The 22,495-nt window shown below is 46.7% G+C and overlaps 1 protein-coding gene across 1 annotated transcript in view; it reads right to left on the bottom strand.

Annotated features, from left to right (window-relative positions):
* LOC142563107 (large neutral amino acids transporter small subunit 2) overlaps positions 1-22,495 on the bottom strand; it is a 144,413-nt gene that overhangs the window by 23,750 nt on the left and 98,168 nt on the right. The window contains exons 3-4 of the mRNA XM_075673633.1: positions 12,930-13,055; positions 1,143-1,236 (exon numbers count right to left, since the gene is read on the bottom strand). Coding sequence (XP_075529748.1) covers positions 1,143-1,236; positions 12,930-13,055 — 220 coding nt within the window. The remainder of the gene's footprint in view (positions 1-1,142; positions 1,237-12,929; positions 13,056-22,495) is intronic.

Raw genomic sequence — 22,495 nt, 5'->3', positions numbered from 1 at the left:
CACACAAAATGACAGTTTATCAAGTGGTTCTCATGAGTGTGTTCTAGCAACATATGATAGTCATGCAATGTGCAGCGTAAAATGAGATACATGCAGCGCAACAACATATGATTGACAGCTTATATGTAAGGCAATTAATCCTTGAACGCCACTGTAAATTGAATTCCTGCTGTTGCACTTTTCTTGCACTGTTTGCTTAGTAAGAAACAAGTAAGTCGTTTTCGCATAAAGCTGTCTTTTCTTCGTCTGGTTTTCTACAAACGTCGCTGTTAAGCTTCATATTAGGTTTAAAAGGCAAGGTATGTACGCGTGAACGCTACCGTATAAGGCCTGCGTAATTCGTACAAACTGTGATTTGTTTCCTTTCAACTAACTGAATGCTTCACCAGTAAAACGCTGCTTGCTAAACACTCAGGCTGGAACACATTCGACCAAACAAACATTCTAGAGGCACAAGGTCTACCTCTAAGGCAGGAAAATAAGCGATCCTTTACAAACTGTCTATTGAAGGCTAGTACAACATGTCTATTGACAGTCCATATTTGGGCGTAAAATTTAATTGAGGATGTTTCCAAAGCACAAAATTTTCGCTTCCTTCGGATATCAGAGAGCATGTCTAGAATACACAGAATACATTCGTTGAGTTGTAGCAGGTAAGGCAATAAAGCCACCAGCGCTGAGGCTGGAAGTATTGGTGACAAAAATAGCGAGAATATAAGTTTAAAATAACGGAAGTAGCCGGCGCCCCCTACAATTGTCAACATCTCCTTAAACATATATAATATTTAACCCTGTAATACCTAATGTATCATCTTTGTAGCGCTAAGTTGTACTTAGCGTAGTCTACTTATCGCATAGCCTACAGTAACGCTTTTGACACGGTGTAGCAAGCCCTTAGTTGTAGATAGTCGAATAACCGATTATTAATTACTACATGAATCAAATTCTTTACGCAAATAACATGTTTACCCGTAAATGTACTCTCTGTGGACGAAAACAAAGGTGAAAAAGTTGCTTTAATTTTTCTGGATGCGAACTACGTTTGCTAATTACACGGTTTAAAAAAATTTTTGGTCACTTATTTGATGAAAGCAACAAACACCCGTGGTCAACATCAGCGAAATAAGTAAAGGCGCACTTACCAGCCGTTATAAGCGAATAACCCTGAGTAAAAGGACAGCGCAATTTTTGTGATGTCCGTCTCGGTATTCTCGAAGTTGAAATGCTCGGTGTGTCCTGCGAGAGAAAAGGACAGAAGAGAAAAAACAGGAATGCGTTAGCACGAAGTTTCGTAGCAGGCTTGCTTCGTTTAAAGGGCCACTAAAACACGCCCGGCATTTCGAAGCCACTTAAGATGGACACGCGCACCGTGTATTGAATGCCATGACGATCACCTTTCATGGCACTACGTGTTTGGTACAGCAGAAATTCGGCAAAAGATGATCCCTGACTTAGCCCAGTCAACGTCACACACCATTGAAAATACAGAACGTGCGAGGCCATTGTTGCATAGATGTCACCGTTTTATTGCGCGCGCGTAATTCCAGAACGTTCGAAATTGAACTGAGATGCGCGTCATCAAACCTTCTAACGCAACGGTTCGGGAAACTGGGTGCAAGAGTCGAGCCTAACACAATGACAGAAGACGAACGGAAAAAAACCAAACGAGCAGTTGCTGCCGAACTTTTGGAAAGTGCGAAGTAGGGATCGCACGTTTCTGTTAACGCATCAGTGCCGGACATGAAAGTGACTGCTGCCAGCGCGTACCCCAGAAGAAGCGACAAAGCGCCGAAGTCCCGCAGTTCATCTATCTCGCCCTAAAAAAAGTGGATCGACAACCAGCGAAAACAAACGCGACGTCAATCGCATTTTCAGAAATGCTAAACGCTTGGAGCACCATGAATATTTGCTTTGAAGGACAAACAAACGCACGCCGACATCGTGAATATAAAAACGTTCGCGTCGAACAATCGGCTGGCGGCACCGTCCTGATTTGTCGTCATCTGCACAGAGCTCTGCAGGTGCACGGCTGCCTCGAGGCCCCACAGTGCGGTATATATATATATATATATATATATATATATATATATATATATATGCTTAACGTGCATATATATGTATGCATGCCAAGCATCATGCTCTTGCTCTACCATATTCCCGAATTCACCCGAACTGCGCGCCCGCTGTTTCTTTTTTTTTCCTCCCTGGGAAATAGGTCATTGAAAGAGCGGCTTCACGAAGGTAAAGTGGCAAATACAAATGCGCTGCGACGAATGCGCTGAAGAGCATCCCGAAGCCTTCTACGCTTTCCTCCGTAATTGATTGATTGATTGATTGATTGATTGAGTGAGTGAGTGATTGATTGATTGATTGATTGATTGATTGATTGATTGATTGATTGATTGATTGATTGATTGATTGATTGATTGATTGATTATTTGCGGGGCTTTAGCGTCCCACGTCCAAAAGAAACACTCGGGCTACGAGAGACACCGTAGTGGAGGAGGCCTCCGGATAAAAGCTTCACCTGGCGGCGTTTTTTTTTTTTTAAGTGCACGAGCGTTATCTTGAATTTCAAACCCGCCGAAATGCGGGTCAACGCGGCCGGGGATCGAACCGGCGACCTCGTGCTCAGCATTAAAACGTCACAGCCACTGCGCCTCCGCGCTAGCACTGTAAAAAAAATTTACACCCTAAAAAGTGAAAAAAGGTGTAAATGTGTCTATAACTCACACCCTTACGGTGTCCGTTATATAGATAACACCCTAAGGGTGTGAGTTATAAACACATTTACGCCCTTTTTCACTTTTTAGGGTGTAAATTATGTTACGGTGCTGTGGATACTCACAAGAACCGTGGCAACTGCGCCTAGATGGGCGAGGGGAATACTCTGACAAGAAATGCACGCATTAAATTTGTGAGTGGAATTTATTTTATTTATTTATTTGAACATACTGCTAGCCTCACATTTGAGGCTGTTGCAGGAAAGGGGGCAGGATACATGTTCAAGAGAACACAGTTCAAATAGGCGCGGACATAGATGAGTTTAGGTGAACAAGGCAGTACGTGTGCACTCTATATTCACTATACAAATGCTATAAAAGGAGGGGGGAAAGTAGTAAACGCCATGTTGGAAAGTTTAACACACAAAAGAAGAAAATGGATGCTTGGAACATGGAACACGGAAGAATGGATGCTTTTTCTCCGAGCTCAGAGCTAAAACTTTTTTCTAAGAAAAAGTCTGTGCGTGTTTTTGGAACGCGGACGCGAAGAAAACGGGCGCGGCGCGTTTCTCTTGTTTTCGTTTTTGTGCGTTGTTATTTTCCCTCGAAGTTAGACAAAATTTCAGAAGGAGGCAGGTACAAAGAAAAAATAAAGCAGTAAGTGCTTGACGGACAAAATGTCGCCGCACCCGCACACTTGCAGCTGTAGAGCACGTATGAAACCATGCATGTTCGGTGCAAACAATCGTTGTAGTTAAACGAAGTATGTACTGCACAGATTTATTAGTAGTTAATGCCGTGGTGTTATCAGTGTCGTGCGCAGCGAATGAACACAAGTCACTTGCAAGTTGCGCAAGTAAACATGTGCTACTATGATTTCTATATGCAAGCCCAGGCTGCAAGCACAGGCTGCAAGCACAGAAAATCAATTGACAAACAATCTCAGAAGCGAGACGTGCTGACACAATGTATTCAAGGCTTCTGGGCAGAGTTTGTACTGAATTCTTAGCGTGTCACCAAGCATGGTTTCCTTATGTTCAGTGCGTAATAGTGCAGTCATTTTGTAAGAAGCACAGCTATACCCCCTACGCAAAGTAATAACCACCGCCCACAACTTGTCCTCAGCCCCTATACGTATACTTCGAATCAAATTGCTGACGGGAAGGCTCGTGAATTTCGCGTTGCTTCCTACGCAGAGGAGAAGGGAGCTGTTGGAGTTAGGAAAGCGTAGCAGCGGGCCTAAACAACCTATATAACAAATGGCAATCGCGCGTACACACACAAAAAAAATGCAATGAAATGCTCGCGCTAACGCAAGATGTTTTGACAAGAGCGTCGAGACCGGCGTCGCCTGCTCGTCATGGGACACGAGAGGTCTTTCTAAACGGCTGTGCGGACCAACACATCAAGAAGCGCGCCAACGTGAGCCTTCCCACACAAGCTTTCGAAGCGCTAGAGACACGGCAGGGAAAGCAAACGCCTTTATTTTTCCTGCGTCAAGGCATCGGCCCACGCGGCCTCCTGAATGGATCTGTCACCAAAGTCCTGCAAGTTGGCTGCAGTGTTAAGGTTCCAGCGCTATCAAAAGAAAAAAGAAAGGACTTTTGTCCACGGAAGAGCTTTTACGTTTCTGATCAATAGCGAAAGTGGAATGCTTTGCTCATTTTTGTTTTTTGGTTTCTTTATTCTTTTTCGACCATCGCGTTGCAACTTCAAATATGAGCCACAAATCGCCACTGGCTTTTGTTGTTACTATGAAACATTGAGGGCCAGTTGTCTTGCCTTTCGGTGGTGGTGGTGGTGGTGTTGACGGTGATGGCTCTGTTGGCAATAATATGCTGTCGATTGATGATGATGATGGTGATGATGATCGTCCTCATCATCATAATTATCAATGCTTTAGAAACGGGAACGTGGAACCTACCAACAAACTCAATTTTTTTTCAAGCTTTACTGCATGGTGTATCTAAATCCTTCAACACCTTAATACACTGCGATACTATTAACATAGAGAGTCCGCTTCATTGTCACTTCTTATTTTTCACTAGGCCACCGATATTCAAGCCGTCTCTTTCAACAACCTCAGTGGCAGATCCCCTTACGTTTCTCAGACTGCGCCTGTAAATCCAAACTTCTCAAGTCCAGCTTAACTACACATTTGGTTAAGATCGCAGTACGTGCTACGTAGTGGCGCAGCGGTCGACATAACTGAGACAGGTGGTCCAGAACTCCCGGCACGCCGGGTTCCGTGATCTCAAAGAACTCGCGACATCGCTTGATCGGAACGGCGTCTACGTTAACTTTCTTCGAACATCACACACACACACAAAAAAAAATCCTGCCGATGTAGCGCCGCGGAATCTGAAGCCACGCCTAAAATCAGGGTGGAACTTTTTCTCAACCGTGGAGAACACTTTTTCCCGGGCCACAATCGAACGCGCCGCAGGTTGCAGAGCAGACAACAAAGAGCGAGCAAACAAACAAAACAAAAAGCCATTACTACAGCCGCTAACAGGAAACGGTCTGAAAACGACGCAAGGCTCGGCGGGAAAAGTGTTCGAGCAGGAAAACGCCTGTCGGGCCGGTGACCCCTTCAAGCCGACGCGAGTTGGGAAAGCGCGACAGATGTGTAGCTTCAGTGCGCATGCGCGCGGCGTCATTAAGCGGAACGCACCTGCGCCAGCGGCAAGCAGCTAAGGAAATGCAAAAACAACGCAGCGAGCGCAAATACACACACACACACACACACACACAGCTGAGTCCAACAGAAGTTCCTTTCAAAACAGGACACGGTTTACGAGCCTCGAGCGAGCCCCCTCTGTGTGCGCGCGCTCCCGTCCCATGGTGCTCTCTCTCTCTCTCTCTCTCTCTCTCTCCATCCCCATACCTCCTTCCCCCAGTGTAGGGTAGCAAACCGGACGTGCGTCTGGTTAACCTCCCTGCCCTTTCCTGTCTTCTATTTCTCTCTCTCCCTCTCTCTCTCTCCGTCCCACGGTGTGGCCACAGTGCTCGATGAGACAATTTGCGAAACGAACGGGAACAGCGATCGAGCCAATGCAAAACTGCAAACGCATAAACAAATACGGGCGTTTGGGAATGGTACGAAATGACCCATTGCGAACACGCAGGAGCAGAGTGTGAGAAAAATGCACGGCGACCACGGCCAACGGGGACAGGTCGAAGCACCACGCGAACTAAATAACCGAGATGTGTGAAAACGACGGCACAACAACGTTCTAAAGTTGCGAAAAGCTTGAAAGGGACAACGCCCTGGCCCCGGCTGTCGCATAAAGAATATGCAGCGCGGAACCAACTTCCGAAGCGTAACACGTGATCGAACCCGGAAGGCCAAAATCACCTGTCTGACTCATAGATCAGTATAAGGGGGCACTGCGAAAATTGATCTCTTTTTTTTTTGTCAGGCGAGTCGAATGCGAATCGAATAACAACGGAAGTGAATCGAGTACTGAAAGATTGAATACAATCTGAACGCTTCTCCGGATTCTTCTACAGCAAACGCATTTCGCCGTACATTTCGTGTGTGTACTATGTCTATCGACCCAGTGTTATTGTGTCATCATCGTCACTCGCCAAGTTGGTACAGATGTTTTGTCAGAATATTTATTTCCTTCTCAACGGGGTGTCCGGCACAGTGTTTCTAGCAAGGGGTATATATATATACTTTGTGTACTCGTTCGCATTTACAAAATACACATTTCTTAAATTTAAAACTTCACTATAGTCAAATAGTGACATGCCCGCAGCAGCATGTGATGCGTAACCTAAGAATTAGTAGCCTCCTAACCTCTGCCGCGCTACTTTTGTTAATCGCTCGAGGCATCCCCTGAAACGACAGTAGGACGTACAGCCGAACGCGAAAACTTTCAGATCCCGCGGAAGTCAAAAATTAAAAAAAAATTGACTTCCCTTACGCCGCAGCCAACAAATTTTGAAATTTACGTGGGCATGTAGTGCGATGATCTTACACAGGAGTATTCCTTGCAACGTTCGCCGCGAGGACTGGTGCGTAAGCTAAGACATACTTTTCTTTATAGTTCCCTTCCTTTCTACTTGCCTTCTTTTCTACCTTCCTTGCTTTCTTTCTTTTTATCTTGCTCTCTATCTTCGTTCTTTCCTTTCTTTCTTTTTTTTTTAAGCTAAGTATCATGGAGGGGTGCCACAACGGTTGTCACGCGACGACGACTGTGTATCAGAGTGTGGTGGCACGGTCGGAATCGAGGGAACACAGAGAGTGGAACCGTGGAATATACAGGAACACGCGTCGGATATAGCGGACATGATTCCTGGATACTAAGCTCGGATATAGCGAGGCCTTTCAGAATGACTATCGGTTATAGCGAAGGAATTTCACCGGATTTATGTTGAAGCGTTTGCAAAATCCCGAATAGATTTCGTATAGTTGGACCCCTAGCTAGGACTTCCGAAAGGTTTGGGCAGTACGTACACACCTGATAAACCCAAACACGCAAACACAAAAACAAACGCACAGTACGCCAATCCAGCTCAGTGGCTGTTGTGTTGCGCTGCTGAGTGCGAGGTCGGGGGTTCGATCCCGACTGCGGGGGCCGCACTCCGATGGTGACGATATGCAGAAAACGCCCGCGTCGCTTAGATTTATACTTGTACCTTAATTAAGCTCAGGCAGCCAAATTAACGCGGAATCGCCTACACTACATCGCGCCTCATAATTAGATTGTGGTCTTGGCAGGAAAAACACTAGAATATAATTAGTTTATCTAACACACGCACACACACGTACGCACAGCAACTCCGGCGCACTTACGCAGCGAAGCTGAACGTAAACTGCTCATCGGCCTGCTGCACCCTGCAGATGAATAGGGCACGGGTTCGTTTCGCAAGGCTGACTGTCAGTCACTCTCCAGTGCTCGCGGTAGTACGCGGTTGACGTGACCGCTATTCACGGGCTGTTCCGGCTGTTGGGCTCTGTTGCTGTTCGCTTCTTCGCTGTGTTTATCCTAACCGTCAACGCTTTTCACGGAACAGCAGTGAAGGATATTAACTCACGCTGTTTATAATGGGGAAATTTCTGAATGGAATCGAGTACGAACATTTGATGATAATAAATTACGTCCGAATATCGAACGAAACGCCATGCACCTCCTCGTTTAAAAACAGAATGAAGTATACTGAGATCTCGCCAAGTCATTTTCGGAAACACAGTGGCGAAGGCTGTAGTTAGCATTTTTTGATGCATGCGTGTGATGCCTTTTACAAACGGGCCTGATCCCGTCTACTGAGGAACTCGTAAATGAGAATCAGTTGGAAACCGATTGCATATGGCGCACCATGGCACTTGCAGAAATGGAACAAAGGATCACCTGGTCACCGGGTGGGCGGAAATAGGAAAGTGTAGTACAGCACAGCAACTACACATCGTTTTCAAGGGGACGCGGACATGGGGAGATAGTAGAAATGCGAAATAGCCTTGTATAGAACATTTGCACATTTCAGATTTATTTTTATTCTCTTTTTCTCCCACTCTTTTCTGGAATCTTTTAATCCCCATTCCTCATCCCTATACAGAGTAGCATGCCGGCGTTTATATACGGCAAAATGCTGTTTTTCTAATAAAGAGTATATATATATATATATATATATATCTTTGTACAGAACGATATGTCTGCTACAGATATCACTGCATATACTACGGCAACGTTCCAACGTGCCCGGTTGGCCAGCCTTCGAAAAAAATAGCTAGCAAGTTAAGCTGTACGTACTTATAAACCGTTTCTGAAATGGCAAAGTGCGCGGTCGCTCTGACCGCAAGGAGAAGCTTAATTGCTACACGCCAGAAACGACGCAAAATCGGAATGCTGGTGACGGCGCAGCGTCGTGTAGTTCCCGCGTCAGGTCGCCGTGACGTCATCGCGATTTCGACAGCATCCACTCGGGCCTAGTTAATTCTTTACCGGTAAAGCAGGACTATGTACTTTCCATTGTAAAAAAAAAGGATAAAAACTCAACCTAACAAGGTTCGAGCAATTTTCCTGCGTCGAAACGGCCCGAACGCGAGAACAATACTTTCGAAAGCTCTTCATGACGTCACGACTGCGTACTGACGCAGGGGCTTAGGGGCGAAATTCAAGAACAGGATGTAGCTCCGGCCTTCAATTCTATCTCTACTCGTAACCAACCCTTAATTCTTGCGCCAAATTAACTAAGGTTGCGTTCTTAAGAAGCCCATTGACTGCCCGTTACAGAAAGCTTGGTAGCTTTTCGCCAGGAACAGTACATATAATGTGTCGCCTTGGTCCACAAAAAAAAAAGGCTTGCAATCTATATACAGACTTTTTGCCTCCCTCCGTCGCCTCCCTGCTACCACTTGGCACACATTTTCCCCGCTCACTTTCGGCAGGGTTTCTGTAGTAGCACGATGAAGAAAGTGTGCAGAAAGTCTGCAGAGCCTCCGTTGCAATCAATCAATCGGTCAATCAATTTTATTATTATTAGGAATTATTACAATCGCAAAGGAAACGTAATACAGAAGGAGATCCCAAAGTAAGAAACTGTGAGGGGGACCTCCTGTTATAACATGTATAAATATATATATTATACGATTAGCAACGAAGGTAAAAACAGCGTGAGACAGGTCGCATTCACAGGATGCAGAACATGTCTCAACTGTTCTCTCAAAAGCAAACTCTATAGTTGGATGTGTAAAGAGCAAGGCGCAATAGACCAGGACAGAAGAAGAACAAAAACAACAAATGACTAATGTTTCGTGCGTGATTCGGCTTGGTTGACCCACATAAGGCAGACTTGCTGCGGAAATAAAACTTAGTTGTGAGTGGCGCCGGTCCTGTCGTTTGTGCTCTTCTTCTGTCCTGGTCTATTGCGCCTTGCTCTTTACACATTCAAGCACGAACAAACTAGACCAAGCAAGAGTTTTAATTAAGCCCTATAGCGATTCTTCGTTAGCGTGCATCGACCGGCTCCGAGCCAGACGTCGGGAGCGGCACCGCCGACCTGTATAGTCGTCAACGTGTGCATGCGACGATCGTTGCCCGTATTCGGGGCCACTTGGCACGAACTGCCTGTCACGCAGCTGCTGGCTTCAACGGCACCTGCCAACGATACGATTTACGGCGAGGGCCCCCCTGCTCCTCTCCCCGCAGTGCTGTGGACGCGTTGCGAACGCTATGTAGAGATGTCGCTGAAGCAACCCCCTTCCCCCACCCACCAGCCACTCGCACAAGCACCTATACACAGCGGGTCAGAATCTATATATAAGCACGACAATACGTGTGAAGGTGATCGTTTTTCAAGTGTGTTGGGTCGTACGAAACGCTCCTTTCGATGCTGGCGCGTCGTGCTGTTATATAGGGTATGATGCGGTATGATACGGTATGGTACGGTATGTTATCGTATGGTATCGATGCGCGTGCACGTGTCTTGCGCGTGGAAGGCTAGAAGGCCGAGGAGCGCAGCCCTCTTTGGCTGCAAAAGCGACCAAACCGAGTCGGGACGCACCGTTACGCTCGTTTCGATCGGCTTCTGCCGTAGTCGTGTAAGGGCAGCGTTCTGGCTTCCGCTGCTGGCACGAGCTTTGTGTCCGCGCACGTTAGCGTCGTTCCAGCAGCAGAGCGGGGTGCATATGCACTGGTCTGCGCGGAACGGACAGTAAGCATCAAGGTAAATGGACGGTATACATGGACTCATGTAAGAGAGAGAGAGAGAAACAACTTGCCACTGCAGGGTCGGAAGTTAGGGCAGGTAGGCCTAGTGTGGCTCCCAGGGGGGGGGGGGGGGGTATCGACGTCTTGGGCCCACGGGAAGAGTGCGAGTTGTGTTTTTTTGTCTGCTCTTGTCCGCAGCTGATTCCAACTCCCCTCGGAGGGAGCTGGCAGTAACTCGTGTAAGGGCCGCACCCCAACTTGGCATTCCGAAATTTTTGAAAAAAAAAATAAGAGATTCCAAAGGAGAAGCAGTCGCATTCGGTGCCCAGATGATGTGACTAGCTCGGAACTACACGACCAAGTACGAGCAATCCAGCGGGCCCGGGCAGCGGTGGTAAGGCTATACCTCACCGCACAGAGACATTCATTAAATTACTCGACATTCTCATTCGAATGCGTTGTCACTTATTACTTGTTTTCTCCCACCATATGTCGTGAGTTCGAGTTCCTTAATTGACGCTTCGTTAACTTAACTTCGCCTTCTTTGACATAATGTGCGGCATCGTAGCCAGCTGTGGAAGACGACGGCGAACGCGAGAGGAGCGGCACGAGCGCGTGTCTGCACGAGAGGAGCTCACGTGACCTCCTGTACCGCATGCCGAGTTTTCCAGACCATCGGGGCTATGAGCCACTTAAGCCTTAATAAGACAAGTACTCTGGTCGAAGCAGTGGCTGTCTCTTTTTCACTCACCGCTGATAACTCCAATTGATGTAACTTATAACTTGTATTCGCGCTGCGTTGGGTAAATTGCTGTTGTTTAGGGCTTACGGCCATTATTTAAAGCAAAGAGCCCCGATTACGTGTGTAAATGTGACACTGCACCTTCAAAAAAAGAAACGTCATCGTGTTTAGAGTGAGCCCATAATTTCTCCTCGACACCGTAGTTACGTCCGTTCGAAATTTGGGTTCTCCCTTCCTTTCTTTTCATTTTCAAAAAGTTGCGGCACATGCTACAAACTCGCAGTGCATACCTGAAAGTTTTGGCGATTCCAGTTTGTGCTTATCTAATGGTATATCGACGCTGTCCCGCCAGGACCGTCATAAAATTCTACAGGACCACGTTTTGCGACAGCCCTGTCGCGTCTTTCTTTTTATTTTATTTTTATATTTCTCTATCACTTTCATTAATACGACACAATCATACGGCAGGTCTTCTGTTGCGTATAAGAAGCATTCCTCCATAGCCGTATGATTCGGCGACATCTTTATTACGCTGCTTAGACATGACGCGAAAGAAATAAAACTGCCGTAAAATGAATCGTTGTCGTTTTATTTTTTGTGAATGTTGTTTTTGTCATGCTTCGTCACATTCTGTTCTGTATTTTCTTCTATTTAATACAGTCCCCAACCAGGCAGATATCTGCTGAATGTTGTGATTCTGTCCTGATATACCGTGTATCCCTTGATGCACGCGTCTTACATTTGTCGCCATCAATATAAAAAAAAATTCTAAGCAAAATTTCGTGAGGATATTGTAGCAGTCTTCATAGATCCGGAAGTGGCTTGCGTATAACAGCACACGTTTGTTACACAAGCTCTCAGCTTCAAAGCATTCGTGGCCGATAAGCAAGATACTATACAAATCCTCCTCGCCCACCTCCCTGTAGTTAGGAGGCAAGTGTGTCGTGAAACTGCTTACTCATTCGTTGTGTGTGTTTTTCACTGAACGTTATAGTTGCGAGTGATAAGGCCAGCCTCATGTTGTCGTGCATGTATTCCTTCCTACTTCGCCTTCGTATGCGCAGCTTAAAAATCTAGGCTCACCACCCAAGCTAATTCTCGAATACGCTCAAGAAATAACGGCTAAGACAACAACACTAGTTACCTCTATTGCTTTGTAACGTATATGTGGGTTTTGGCACATGTTTGTAATACCGTAAGGCTTCTTTTTCTTACATTAAAGGAAATTGGTTAATTAACTGAATTCTTAATTGACTTGTTGATATATTGGGGGGGTGAGCTCTGTTGTATTGCGTCATTGCACTTCTTGTTGAAAAGAAGCGTATTTTTTGTGTAGTATTGTGAGAGAGAGAAAGGTTTAATGATACGAAATGCAGAGAGGTAAGCCTGAGGTACATTCCTCTAGCCAGCTACTCTCCGTTGGGGGAAGGGAAAGAGGGAGAGAAAGAGGGAAGAGAAAGGCGCATGATGGGTGACGATGCTAAGGAAAGATGTAAAGCATATAGTAAGCTGTTCGGACAACTTAAAGCCTGCAGTCCAGGCTTGTGCTTTTTTTTTTAAAAAAAAAGCACGGGCTGTTTATTTTTGTGTTCGTACTTTGTTCTATGCACTTATTGCACCATATTAATCAAATCAGAATGAAATTTAGCACCACTATAGCGGTGATTTCTGCTGCAGTGCTGTTTATGGTCACTGTGAGGTCTCCCTGCAGTTCTTGAACTTCAGGACGTACGACTGTGTAAGTAACGTCGCGCAGCCATCTTTCTTACGCGATCGGCAACTGAATGCACGCGACCTGCGACTCACCGTAGCACAGCTGCACAACTCCGGTGATGATGATAGTGGCCAGGGCGATCAGCTTGCCGTAGGTGAAGAAGTCTTGCACGCGCGTCGACCACTTGACGTCCCAGCAGTTGACGAAGGTCAGCAGTGCTGCGCGATAAAAAGAAAGCTTCGATAAATTGATCAATTCATTGATTGATTGATTGATTGAATGGAGCAATAACCGTAGCTAACATAATTAAAAAATTGTGACCCCGAATCAGCGTTCGCCGTGGCATCTGTCCTGAGACCTTTCTTGCATCCGTTACGTTAACGCCACTGTTCTTGCTTTGGCAAGCTTGACCCGACGAGACCAAGAAAAGCTTTTCCTAAACCACTTGATTGATTGATTGATTGATTGATTGATTGATTGATTGATTGATTGATTGATTGATTGATAATCCTATTGTTTATTTTTCTTGAATTTTTCCAAGAAAGATACAGAAGCTAAAGGTGTGGCAATAACTTTTAATTTCAATTGATTGATTGAACAGCTGATTTTATCTTTTTTAATTCAATCGGCAGTCATAACTGCAACAGAGAGATTTTGCGGTGAAAGACACAGCAGTCCATAAAAGAACTTTGCTGCTTGTCGCAACCAACATCGTTATTCAGTGGCCACAACAAGAAAAATAAACATATCAAAAAGAAGTCTGCTCTGCGTTCGTTCCCAGAACGAGCAAGCCACTGCAGTTGTCGCCGTCGTAACCGTGGTGTCACAGCTCGTCTCGCAAGGGTCGGTGTGCTCCAATATCGTACGGCGTTAAAACCTTCCGGAGGGGGTGTCAGTGCGGTTGACAGAGGTACACATGAATCATACGCACGCACACAGGTGTGAGTATTTCGCAGGTCGCTCTCGTCACACCTAATGGCCACTGACAAGTGTGGACCGGTTGACGTTGCCCCGTTTCGCGTGAGACCGGAAACCCTTTTGCGCTCCTTGAAGCTTTTCCTCTTGCTTCGTTGCCCCCACCATTTGCGTGAAGCACAACGGGCGACATTCAGCGCGTAGCTTTGTGTCTGTGTTGTGCGTTAGTGCGTCGCGAATGTGTTAGCGCTTGCGCAGGTGTGTTTGTGTTGCGTATGTGTGTGTTACGTAAGCGTTTGCGTGTGCTGTGTGTATAACGTATATGCCTGTGTTCAGTCTAGACATTGATCGATTGAATGGTTGAATAAATGATTGACTGTTTAACCGTGTTCTTCACTGCTAAAGATACAATGTGTACCAGCGTACCTGTAACCTAGGGATCAAAGATCTACTGCGTTGCTTACTAGGTCAAGATATATATGCGCTAAATAAAGCTCGTATCGAGACAAAACAAAGTTTGCATTGGAATGCATTCAGCTTAGTTGTGTGCGCTGCTAAGTGCGTACTTTGGGCTGACACACTACAACACCAACAGCGTCCCCTTTTCTCACACGCGGTAGAACACAGCACCTCTCAGGCTAGACTGTGTTTGTCTTTTTTTTTTCTCTAGCGCCGCTTCAAAGGCCCCGGGTCTATCGACGAAGCAGGAGCTCGACACCGTCTGCGTCCCCGCCACACAGCAGACGGTTTTCTCAAATAACTTTTTGGCACAGATCCTGTCCCAGACGTGGGAAGAGCAGACGACGCCTGCCAGTGGCGGTGATGATGTGCGTCTGCTCGTCTGCTACGCCTTCCTTCAGCTGTGTGGGCATGCCACCTTCATCCTCCTCTCCCCGTCCAATCTCCCTGGCTGTCTCTTGTGGGTGCGTTTGTACCGGCTCCCTCGTCCTCCTAATCTCGGTGGATCCACGCCGGCTATGACCTCTCCTTCTTTCTTTGTTTCCCCCCTACAATCCACGCCTCACGGATCTTCGAGGGAGGGCCCCACGACGGTGCCGCAAAAGACTTCGGAGAGCGGGAAGGTCGACCTGCCGGGCGCGGCATCGTCTGCTGCGGCGTCTCGCAGACAACGACGAAAGCGGCCAGGCAACCCCTGCTTGTTTCTTTCTTTCCTTTTCTTTGTTGGCACGAAGACAGCCAAGCCAAGCCAACAGTGACCGAAGGGTTCGAAGCTGCAGTGCAGCCGTGGAACCGGCTTCTTCAGAAACGGCGCGGCGTCGTCGCTTTTGACAGCGGCCCACAATCCCACCGCATCGCGCATAATGAAGCGTACGACTCACTGCCTTTTGTATTTTATACACATTTTTTTATATATATAGTCAGACGGCTTCGAATGCGCCGTCTGTTCAGAGACGTCTGTTCAGGGACGGAGCTTACCGTCTGAGGAAAAAAAAAACAAATTTGAACAGTCTATCTGGATGGCGCTTCTTTTTTCGCTCGCCTAGAGTCCCGCTTTGTGAGACCGGTTTACGGCTTCGGTCAAGCGTGGTTCGTCAGTGGTCAGCACGCCGAACGGCAGACAACGTGACTGGCCACACTTCGAGTGTGATTGAACGCCGGAGACTCTCACATGAAGAGAACGATCGGGCACGGAAGGACATATATACGGCGTTTGAACGTGGGCGTGCTTGGAAAGCGCGCAAACGGAGACCAGTCGCGGGTGGTTTATACGGGTGCGCCAGCAAAAGAAACGAAATAAATCGAAGCAAGTAGTGCGCTGTCAGTTTTTGATGAGTCACGCCGTGTTCTGGCTGGCAGGTCGCGTACAAGCAACGTGTACGAGCCGAAACGTGCGCGAACGCTTCCGCGTCTGTAACGTCGTCCTGACTATATGCATATTTCTCCGGTTAAAGTTTCGGTGCACGCATTACACTCGAATAACGAAGCATATACCTGAGGACAGTGTTGAACGTGCGCTGTCATTCACAGAACTCACAGCCAAATGAATAAATAACTAAGTACTGTAGTTATTTCGAAAGCATAACACAAAAATACAGATCAGCGACCTGTAATTAGGAGGAATAGTATGCTTAATATATGCCTCACGCACTTCCAGGTATTTTGCCCACTGTTTCCTGGTTGGTTCAGCTGGCTCTAAATGCTATACAGCCATTCTCAAAACTAACACGACCATACATGTGCGACCGGGGTTCATGCGCTTCCCATGATGGTTTAAACCACAATAGTGCGAAGGCGATTACCTCCTATGAGTAAATTCCTGATGCGTCTTCGGCATCAGCAGAAGCGACTCTGTTCACACCGTTCACTTGCTTGAACCTGAGTTTGTCCTCACAAATTATATGACATTATCCGAACCCGTACACGCAATAGTTCGACTGTCCAAAAGCCCTTGCAGAGTACATCACCCAAAATGTCTCAATACATACCACGAGTGTCGACTAATAGCGCGAGAAACTGCAGTCGTTATTCTTAAAACACTGCCGTGATTTGGCGCGAACAGTACATACTGAACAATGGTAATTAAGCCATCCATAAAACTCAAGCGTCTCGTAAACTCAACTTCAAAGTTTTATCGCCGTAATAAAATGGTTATGTGAACAAAAAAGAAATACTCGAGGAATTCTAGACGAAGCCGGAAGCATGTCATCAAGCTTAGGCCACGGCGAGGTCAACTAAGGTCAATGTACACCCGCGAGGAATATCAAGGGTAACGTCCAATAGGCATATAAGCACCGACAGTAAGCGCTTTTAATCTGATCCGATGCAGGTTCTGCTAAGTACCTGGAACATATTTGCAACAAAGAAAGTTTCGCTTATTTAGTAGAACTTATGAGGAAGGAATGTACTCGTAGCAATGTGTTGAATGAAATTTTAGACAAGCAGATTGCAGCTAAACGGTTCATCTATATGCGTTTCATTTCATATACGGCACAGATGCTGAGTCACCATTATTGGTTCAGTCTCTCAGACATATCAAATTTTGTTTGAGGCGTGAAATAAATTTCTCTCGCCCATTTATCTCGCCTTCTTTCTCTCGCACGTAATTACGTTTTTATCGCTGTAATAAGCTGGGTCATCGTGCCTTGCATTTAGTAAAACTAACATTTTTTTTAATTTGCGATCTTCGAATTTTGACTGATGGTCTATCGCAGCTGATCATTTGACATTTTTTCGGCGCAAAATTTGTTTCCAAAGATTTGGCAGGGGCTTATCAAAGTATGATGTTGCACTTAAAATTTGACGTACATGTTAGTTACCTTATTAGGCCTGTGGCTAATACATGCAGGAGACACTGGTTCAACATCTGAATGTGTCACATTCTTCTGTCCATGCATATTTCTTATTGCTACTTGCGTGTTCAATATAATACTGAGAGCGAGTGCAAACTACAGTGTTTCCCTAAGGCCACTTAATCGAAGAAATTTCACCTGCAAAGGCGTCACGATCCAATGCAGAAATGCACAAAGAGCCTTTGCTACGATGAAGTCAAACTCGCCGAGTTAACGGTGCAAACAAGGAACCTGGAACAGTTCCGAAAACTCAATCTTCTACATTTAGACTCCTGCTCCGTATGCACATTCCGTACTTGGTCACTGACTGCAACATGCCTCCTTCATTTCGATTATTGTCGTCATGTTCACCAGCCCATTGTACGGCCACTGCAGGTCCAAGGTCCCTCCCGACGATTCCCCCCTATTATACCCCTGTCTTGCAAAAGTTTGCTTAATCCTGTGCCAGCGATTTTCCTTGTGTTATCACGAAACCTAGTGATTATGCGCCGTAATGGACTGCGTTTACTTGTTCCAGCGGACCGCCGGTTATGCACCATAAGCATTACACGACTTGTCCAACTGCGCTGCTTGGTCTAATCTCGTTGAATTTTGTCAGTCAAATTGACCAGCTGAGCACTTCGTTTATTGTCGCAATATCTGGACAGCTTGTTGTTCCAGACAGCCTTATCGGTACTCGTAGACGAAAATATATGACCTCAACGCGTACGACAGGAAGTGGACGATTCGCCTTACCGACTGGCCCCTTAGAGGGCATCCAGTCCGACAAGGCGCATCTCGCGTGGGCGAGTAACGTTACACGCCACGATGGGAGCTTCGTCCGATTACGAGCACTGCCACAGGGCAGCGCTAGCTGTCACCGGAAATCAAGCTCAGGTGTATTACGTGTTGTTCGCTACGACGGCCAGGGGTATGGTCTGCCTCGCATTGCAGCCTATCGGTTACCTGCTGCCCTACACGGAGAGGCCAGCTGAAGGACTACCGTCGAAGCACATACACGTGTTTGTGGATACGGAGTTGACGCTGACGTTCTGCCATCTTTCCGGCGTGGGACTGAGTGCTCTGGGTCCGCGGCGTGCTGCAACCGAAGATAGGCGCAAGCAGCAATTTCTCTCGCCTCGGAGTTTCGGAACTGCTGCGCCACAGGATCATCTAACGAGACTGCGGCGTCCACACGGACGTTGTCTTCGTACAAGAAGCATTCGCAGACGAGACATTTCGATTTTTGAACAGAAAGCCAGTGAGATCGAGCCGGTTCGGAAACATCGTTTCCTCGGTGTGATTTTAGACTACCAGCTTCGCTGGACTCTTCGTTTGACCGCCCTGCATGGCCAAATTAATTGTGTCATAAATGTTGTCTTTGCAGACTCGCAGGTACGAAGTCGGGTGGAACAACTGCAACCATGCTCCACGGTCACTCAGCACTAGTCTGCCAGAGAATTGCTTAATCCGAACCCCCCCCTCCCCCGTCATTATTGCACAAATTATCTGCGACGTCCTTTAACCGACTGTTACAAGCTAGGAGTTTACGAGTCTGCCTAGGAGTGCCACAAGCTACATCCAGTCACCTCACTATCGCAGGAGCGCCGGGACCACATTTCACTTTAATTTGATCGCATACTTGAAACATGCCCGCATCTCTTCAGAATTTCCGCTCAGCATTCTGTTCATCGGCTTCTTTCAGTGACACAGAACCGTCCGGGTGCAAAGACACACGCCGTGTTTCAAGTGCATAAATCACGACTTGGACGATTGCAATTCTGGCACTCAGAGCTCTGCTATCCCGTGCGGATTCTACAGACAGCGAAAATAGAAACGTCAATCTAAGGTCTTATAACCATCCTTAGAGGCGGAGTACGTTTGTCGACAAGGACGAACGTCGCCACCAACAATAGCGGAACCTTATCGGTTTTAGCATGTCTTGACAATATTGATGACAAGCAACCGCAAGCACGAATAACATAGGCAGTACTGAAGAGTTTAATTCGGGCTACTGAAAGAAAACATGAAGTGATATTAAATGATGAAGTGATATTACAGTGGGTCCCATGGACTTGCTGGTATAGCAGGCAACGAAATAGGGGACTTGTTGGCAAAATCGGCCCATAATGATGCAGAAGTTCAATTCATCCATTTATCAACAATGTACTCGCCACGCATAATAAAAGTACTAAAGAAGGAATTGTGCATGTCAAGAACTTTCTGTGGGCCCAGTTGGTGCATACTTGGCAATTTTTTTAAAGTGAAGAAAAGACACGGCACGAAAGAAAGGTCAAACACAGGACAAGCGACTGCACTGTGTTTTACCTTCCTTTCGTGCCGTGTTTTCTTGCGCTTTAAAAAAATTGTCTTGCGTATGTGGACCTGGTTCCTTCACGTAGTGGACCCTGAACAGCACGCATACAGGAAACATCTTGTATATCGTATAAAACGGGCTTCATCCCCGGTTTGCTCCTTGTGGCGAAGACGATGAGGATGTTCATTATCTACTCCTCAAATGCCCCAGACGCGCGACTCAAAAGACGGCAGCTAGAACAAGAGCTACACTCCACTGATCGTCACCGACCTATTTCACCCGAAATATTGCTGGCCCTACGGGCCATCGAAAATAACTCAACGAAAAGCATTGAACGCACTCGAACATCTTTTTTTTTTTTTGAAGACACGGACACCTTTAACAAGCACTAGATACCGTACTGAATAGTCACACAATGTATATAACTACAACTTGCTTCCATTATTTGTAATTATTAGCGCTTTTGTTGTACTCTTTTGTATATTGTGCTGAAGCTTACTGTTGACTGTCATATTGTGTGTGCGCATTACCTTAACTGTGTGTATTTGTCACCTGTTTATCTGCTCGTCGCACTCTACATCGCGGCCGCTTGTGCGCGTGTGTGACTTTGTTTGCAAACTCATTGTGGTCCGACTTGCTCTCGCCTTTTATATATATATATATATATATATATATATATGTTCGTGGATGTATAGGACTGTGTGCTGTCTATATATATATATATATATATATATATATATATATATATATATATATATATATATATATTTCTCGTACTGTTAAGTAAAAAGCACTATAGCAAACACCATTAACAGACGCGTGCCTTTATCAACGTTCCCTTTAGCTATATGCTTCCACCCAAGCTCTGCTCTGGTGGTCGTACTTTGTTGTTGTTGTTGTTGTTGTTGTTGTTATTGGCGGGGGAGGGGGGGTCTGTTCTGGTGATACTCATAGTCATATCCATTGTCTTGTCATATCCATGCGCGTTGAAGAAGCCTTTGCGCTCACATGCGTTCCAGCACGCCGCTTCCCAGTCAGGCCAGAATCTCTGGACACCTATAGTGTAGTATATATACTTCAAGATGAGCGGTGAGAAATTGACGATCCGAAATAGCAGCACGCGCTACTGAAAGCCGTTTCCGCCCCGCTTGCTACAGGCTGCGTTAAGGCGCTGCTGTTGGCATCCGGCGAATCGTTCCAGGATGTCACCGGCTGCTGATTTCGATCCAACCGGCTCTCGTGGGCCACGATGCGGGCGCGCAAATGCTGACAATGTCCCTGCATCTATACCGCTGTGAACATCCACATTACAGCGATATCGCACGGCCATCGGTCGTTATCGCGGCGGTATGTAGAATAAACCCGTTTCGTAAGAATCCATTTCCCATGCAATGTTTATTTCGCAGCTGCGACGGGTGCGCGCGTTGCACTTATCGGTCGTCTTATCTCTCGTTCCGACATTCAATTAACAGCCTGTCGCGCTCACGTCTCGGTAGTTGCGGTCTGCCAACTAAACGAGCTTTCTTTGCACAGCTTGCACTCGAATACAGAGCAAAAGACTTGATAAAACTTGGAGGCCGTGCAAAAAGACGAAAGCGGAGAAAGAAATGAAGGGCGTCCAGATGTTCCACGATCAACGCGCCACGATTTTGCCTTCTCTCCTCCTCCCCTTTGTTTTTTTTTTACTTTTTCCAGAGAGACCGGAGCCCGAGCTCCACGTCGAACACCGCCAGCAGCTGCTCCGTAAGGCAGCGTACAGGCGTACCTTTTCAAAAAAAGCTGTATAGAGTGCAGGCACTTCGGTGCTCGCTATGGAGTTATGCACGAGAGTCGGGGGGAGGGAGCTGTGCGTGCGTTCGCGTGATTTGTGGAACCACGCGCGAACCGTCAATCACAGCGCGAGTGTACAGGCTCTGGCGGTGCCCCGCCGAATCGCTGCCTCAGTATGTGCCGGCAATATATTCTATATATTTTCTATATATTCTACATAGAGCTTTAGGATGGAGGGATGTAAACGGCTTGTGTATACCCGAGGACTCGAAGCCTGCTTGGGTTTTTTTGCGGGGACCCAGGTGGAGCTTCCGGAAGTGGAACCCATGGCTGCGATTCCGTCCCCTAGTGTAATGGTATGCGTTCGACTTGTCGCTTTCGAGCGCACTCTCGTGGGGCGGTTTGCGCTCGGACAGTCGAAATCGAGCGCTACATGTAGGAACGCGTTCGCCTCGTTTCGTTCAGAGCGCAGTGTTGCCAACTCGGGCCGCTCCGAGCCGCTCTGTTTCTCCACTTTCGAAAGTGGGAGCCCGAACGCGAGATGCGACGGAAGCTCGATCACGTGACTACTAGCTCCCAGTGATCCGGGAGCAGGTGGACGTTCGGTCTGGCTATACTGACTTTCTCTGGCTCCAATCTCGAGAGGGCGCCGCATCGCTGCAAAGCGAGCTTGATCGCGGCATATGAACCATGTTGAATGTAGTAGCATAAAACATTCTACTCTGTCAGTCTGGAGCGCTAGTAACGTTTACCTTGTGAAGTAGCGTTTACCTCGTGTTCCTTAAAAGCAGCGTATACTAAAATGAAATTTTCGTCTGTCTTTTTCTCTCTTTTTTGCGTTGAATATGAAGGTCCGAGCGCTGTAAAAACTAGAAAAAGATAGCGGCAGGCGTCGGAGCGCCCTAAATAATTTAGTACAATGCTTGTTCCCACTAACTACCTTCAGTTTTGGTGCCCAGGAGGAAGGTGCGTCATGACGTCGTGAACGGTGCGGCCGACACGCGAGCGCAGTCAAAGGAAAAACCTGCGGCGCACTCTCGTTTTCGATCATTTTTTTTTATTACCATAGTCGTCGTTGTCCCACAACGTGAGCAAACGGTGCTCTGTCGTGACGTCTCGATAATGTCGATGACACCAGCTCTGGCATTTCAGGAGCAGTTTAACTATTAAAAAAAATTGAATTCTGGGATTTTACGTGCTGGAACGTTACGATCGAGGTACGGCGCATAGTGGCTGGCTCCAGATCAGTTTCGACCCCCTGAGAGAGAGAGAGAGAGAGGAAGCAGGGAGGTTAAGAAAGGACGTGCCCGATTGGCTACCCTACACTTAAGGAGGGGAAAGGGGAAGAATAGATAAACTTGAGTTT

Source organism: Dermacentor variabilis, chromosome 11 (assembly GCF_050947875.1).
Source record: "Dermacentor variabilis isolate Ectoservices chromosome 11, ASM5094787v1, whole genome shotgun sequence".
NCBI lineage: Eukaryota > Metazoa > Arthropoda > Arachnida > Ixodida > Ixodidae > Dermacentor > Dermacentor variabilis.
Note: the sequence above shows the minus strand (reverse complement) of the source record. Positions and strands in the feature narration are given on the sequence as shown.